The 5,156-nt window shown below is 49.3% G+C and overlaps 1 protein-coding gene across 1 annotated transcript; it reads right to left on the bottom strand.

The window, feature by feature from the left end:
* Positions 1–3,129: 3,129 nt before the first annotated feature.
* Positions 3,130–4,266, bottom strand: LOC123138994 (putative cysteine-rich receptor-like protein kinase 9). The gene has a single exon (XM_044558830.1). It carries the CDS (start codon positions 4,195–4,197, stop codon positions 3,130–3,132), a length of 1,068 nt encoding a protein of 355 aa, XP_044414765.1. The 5' UTR covers positions 4,198–4,266.
* Positions 4,267–5,156: the final 890 nt, after the last annotated feature.

Here is a 5,156-nt window from a genome sequence, read left to right on the forward strand (position 1 = left end):
GAGAAAAGACAAAGACAATGTGCAGAAAAGAATATGCCATAAAATGTAAAAGAGTAAACTCATAATGTACGAATGAAATTAAAAAGAAGAATGAAGTACAAAAAGAAAAAGGCATAAAATGTAAAAGAGTAAGCTCATAATGTATGTAAGGAACTCCACAAATCATGTGTTTACCGAGTGGCATGTGGCAGGAACTCGGCAAGCATGTGTTTGCCGAGTGCCACGTGTCAGGACTCAACAAACGTGTGATTTGCCGAGTGTCGTCCTTTTGCCTAGTGTTTTCTCCGACGAAGGTCATGTTTGCCTAGTACCCAATGGTATGCATTCGGCAAATAACCTGATACTGGGAAAAGTTTTAGATTCCACCTGGCACTGTTGCAATTGTTCTAAAGACATGTTTCCATCCCACAATAAAACCATTTCATAGATGTTATAGTCCCTAGTCACCACCTTCTGATATTCTAAGAGTCGTACAATGAAATGCAAAGAAGATTCACCCTATGGTGAAGTATACATTCACCCTTTGCAATTTGAATGCATAGAATGTCCAAACCAACATAACTGGAACACACTCGAAGTTATATTTACAAAACTATAGCTATCCTCAGCCCCTGACACATTAATTACTACTCACCACGTCTGTTGGTGATGCTGACTCCATGATACTCGGACTTATGTCGAAATATCCTGGTTGCGTAGGCATAGGTAATATTATGTTACCATTGTGTAACATCATGTTAATTTCACGCATTGTTGGTCGGTCATTTGCACTTTCTTGAACACACAAAAGTGCAATTTGTGTGCACCTAATCATCTCCACCTTTTGGTACTCCTCACGCAATGATGGATCGATGAGCTCTTTGCATTTTTCATCTCTCCATAGTAGCCAAGCCTGAAAGTAAATTTTATGTCACTTGACTGAGATTTGATTAAGTCACAATTAAGAAGTATTAATGCTACGCACGACCGAGGTATTTTGTTTACAAAGAACAAACAAGTGCTAGAGTAACATAGATGATAACATCACACATATCAAGACAAAATAGATCTTTTTTAGAAAAGGAGGCAAAACCCCCGGCCTCCGCATCAATTGATGCATGCAGCCTTCTTATAAAATTGGGGGAGAATTTCACTTCCCGGCCTCTGCACCAACTAGGGATGCATACTACCTTTTAAGTATGAGTACTAGGATTTTTAATCTCAGTTACGGACCGAGCCTAGTCCTTAATAAATGTGTGAATATCAGGAAAGTCTGGTCCTCAAGAGTAAATAGGAACATAAATTCGCTTCCGTGAGGATTTGAACCCAGGTGTTGGTTTGTACATCCACTCCCCAACCAGTTGAGCTAGGCTCACTCCCCTTAATTTGGGAAAGAATTTCACCTCCCCGGCCTCTGCATCAACTAGGGATGCATACAACCTTTTAAGTATGGGTATTAGGATTTTAATCTCGGTTACGCACCGAGCCTAGTCCTCAATAAATGCATGAGTACAAGGAACGCATGGTCCTCAAGAATAAATAGGAATCTAAATTCGCCTCCGTGAGGAATTGAACCCATGTGTTAAGTTTGTTCATCCAAATTGAGACAAAATAGGTGATGTGGCAAGTAATTAATAAGGAAGAGAGGCATATGGTAACATAGTATGTTACTCACACTATGAGTAACATCACACACACCAAGACATGATGAGTCTACAAACTAATAAATAAAGTGTTATATGACACCACATATATATTACTGAGTGCTGCTAGGCACACGTTAGCTACCCGAATGTTGGACGACACGGATGATCAAACCGTCCATGACAAGGCCGAGGTGTAGCAGAATCGTTTGATTACTCATCGTCCACATATCGGGTAAGTGAGTGTCGTGTGTCGAATAGTTTCGTATATTACTCCCCACTATAAAGACAGTAAAATAGACCAATAACATATGCATGTTAGTAGTCTAAATTACTCCCCACTATGGCTAGTCTCAGAGCATCTACATCCGGACTTGGCAAATCCGGCCCCTCAAACGCCCGTGGACGGGCCCGGGTGCGTCCACAGGTACTGACCGGGCACGCCTCAAATTAGTCACTTTGCATCCATCTCTTTCATATTTCATCCCCTAAATCCATATAAAGCATGCAAAAGAAATTCTACGCACTACATATACGTACTACTCTTCGTCGCGGAGATATCCACGAAGACGGTGCCGGGCGCCAGCTGGACGGGCGGGTAGGAGGGCTCCGGCTCATCCTCCTCCTGCTTGACCTCATCCATGTAGGCGAGCATCTTTGCCTCCTCCGCGGCCTCTTGCGCCCCCATCTCCTGCCGGCGACGGCGACTTGCCTCCGCAGCCGATTCCGACCTAAGGGAATCGAGGATGGCCTACTGCTCCGCCTGCAGATCCCCGTCGCCAGCGTCCCCCACATCCTGCTCCTCCGGCTCATCCCCCTCCTCCTCAAAGTCCTTTACCTCCACCTCCTCCAACTCCTCCTCTGGATCCACTGCATCCGAAGGTAGCCCCGCGGTGATCCGGGCTTCACGCCTAGCCCGGATATGCTCAAGGAGCTCGTGCCGGCGCTCCAGCGTTAGAAATGGCTCGCTCCTAACCCGGCGGCCGAGGGGCATGGCTACTAGGCCGACGGGTGGAGTGGAAAGTGGCGACGACGGATAGGAGAAGGAAAATGTGGATATATGGTAGGGTTTCGGTGCCGCCAGATGACTTAAATAGCCATGCAATGCACTACGCAGCCCGTTGGAGTTGCGCCGCGGCGCCAACGGTCCGACGAAGGAGACAAACTTCAGACCGCCGAGTTTGAGAGCATTTTCAGCTAGGACCCCTTCGTTAGTCCGACATGGCGGACAAGCCCGGGCGTCCCATATCCATCCCATATTTGGGTTGAATATGAAGGGGGCCGGTTAGGCCAGGCATTTGAGGCCTGTTTGAGGCATCCGTCTGGATCGAGAAAACGTGACTGGTCAGCGATCGGGCGTTTGAAGCGGGTTTGAGCAGCTGTAGATGCTCTCAAGGGCAAGGAAAACTAAAACAAACAGGAAAAGGACAACAATGTTCAGAAAAGAATTAATGATAGCGTGTCTGCTATTGTTCACCCGCCTGATTTTTTTTATGGCAGTCGATTCCTACGCGAAGCCCCCAGGGTGAGACCGGACCGGCGAGCCCGAGCATGGACCGCTCCGTCGCCGGCGCGGGCTCAGGAGGAAGGTGCAGAGGGGCTCGAAGAAATCGCGGCTAGACGAGAAGGACAAACAGCAGTACCGCGGATTTTGGTCAACCGGTACAAATTGATTTGACTGAACTGAACTGAACTTTTTTTCAGGCGACGACTGTCTACTAGTGTCGTACATACCTCTAGGCTTGTGGAGCTCGAGCGTGCTGCTCGTTTCCTGGAAGAAGAGCACCCTCTCGTACCGCAAGCTACACCGCACTCCAACGAGCCTCCCCCCATACTGGCTTGTTGGGACCTTGTCGTGCATGGACGACGTCTGCAGCTTGCTGCGGGTGTCGTTGAGGCAGCTCCAGCAGTCGGCCTCCGTGAGGTCGGGCGTGCACTGCGCCAGCACGTACTCCATGTCCGCGGCCTCTGTTCTGCCTCTGACCCACGCCTTGCCGGTCCCGTACCGCTTAGCCGTCGCCGCCGCGTGCTTGATGGTCTCCTTCATCAGCTCCTCGACCCTCTCCGCGAGCAGCTGGGCGGCGTCCCAGCCGGACTCGCCGGAGTCGCTCCACCCGGAGCATCTCGGCTGCTCCGTGAGGGTGGAGAGGAAATCCTCGCCGGAGAAGCGGAGCGTGTAGTTGTCGTAGTAAACGGTCGCGTCTCTTCTGGATGAACAGTACAGCTCGGCCGCATCGCTGAAGGCGGCGGCGAGGCTGCCGGTGCAGTTGGGCCCGGCGTAGTCGCCTCGGCACAGCGCCAGGCCGTAGACGGCGTCGGGTGCCACGCCGATGCTCGCCTCGGCGAAGCCGCCGTTCGCGCCGGCCCCGGCGACGAGCGCCGCACCAAGGGCCTCCAGGTTGGACCTGTACGTGCTGTTGGGCTCGTACAGGCCGCCGGTGCAGACCGTGCACTTCTGGAACGGTTCCACTGATCCCACCGGTGACGCGGACACGGCCGACGGGAACGGGTCTCTCCCGGAAGTTAGTAGCATAGCAAGGAGGAGGAGGAAGAGCATGATGTGGTTGCGCACCATTTGCTTGGTAATTCGACAGTTGAGATTAGCTCTCCCAAGTCTACTATGGAGGAGCCGATATATTCAGCTGCCATTTTGACAGCCATATGCGTCGACTTTCTGGCATGCATGCGCTTTGCAGCTCGCTGTAAACTGACTGGATCAAATGTACTGTGGAATAATTGGGTTGTTTGCACGTAAATGTGTGTTAATTAACTGCAAGTAGGAGCATCATGAATGACTCGATCAAACATGTTCACTGACACTGAGCCGACCATAGCCGTATGTTAAGATATTGGAAGAGCAATCTCCCCACGACATTTCCACTAAAAAATGTACCACTACATAATAAACCCAATAGGTCACACACATTACCGAGTTCCTAAATATTTGTCTTTCTAGACATTTTAAATGGACTATCATATACGGATGTATGTAGGCATATTTTAGAGTGTAGATTTACTCATTTTGTTTCATATGTAGTCACTTGTTGAAATATCTAAAAAGACAAATATTTAAGAACGGAAGGAAGTACTTTAGAATTTAGGTGTTTTCTAGCGAGTCCTGGTAAATCTCCCAGACGGCGTATTGTCTTTAAACGAGGTCCTCAAATATCCGTACCAACATGCGCAAAGAAAGATAGCAAACTACGTCAATATTGAACAAAAATCAAACATTTGCATAGTTTGCTGTTACAAATTTGCTGAGTATATGATTATTAGGAAGTATAAGATAGACTAAGATTTGATCCTGTCTTATCTTGTACTCTAAATTGGCCAGTTATCTGCGCCGGCGCACCGGCCCAACTGTTGGGCCTGTCGAACGCCAGCCGCCCGATGTAGCGAGCAGGGACCGTCCGATCTGGCACTCAACCCCGACTCGTTCTTCTTCCTCTGGTCAAAGCTTCCAGAAAAATCGGCCCCCACCCGGCAGCCAATCTTCCTCCTCCCTGCCCCTGTGCGTGCGCTCCAGGCGAGCTC

This window comes from Triticum aestivum, chromosome 6B (genome assembly GCF_018294505.1).
Source record: "Triticum aestivum cultivar Chinese Spring chromosome 6B, IWGSC CS RefSeq v2.1, whole genome shotgun sequence".
Classification (NCBI taxonomy): domain Eukaryota; kingdom Viridiplantae; phylum Streptophyta; class Magnoliopsida; order Poales; family Poaceae; genus Triticum; species Triticum aestivum.

Excerpts from the sequence above, each read along its gene's own strand:
- LOC123138994 (XM_044558830.1), bottom strand. The coding sequence starts at position 4,197 with ATGGTGCGCAACCACATCATGCTCTTCCTCCTCCTCCTTGCTATGCTA.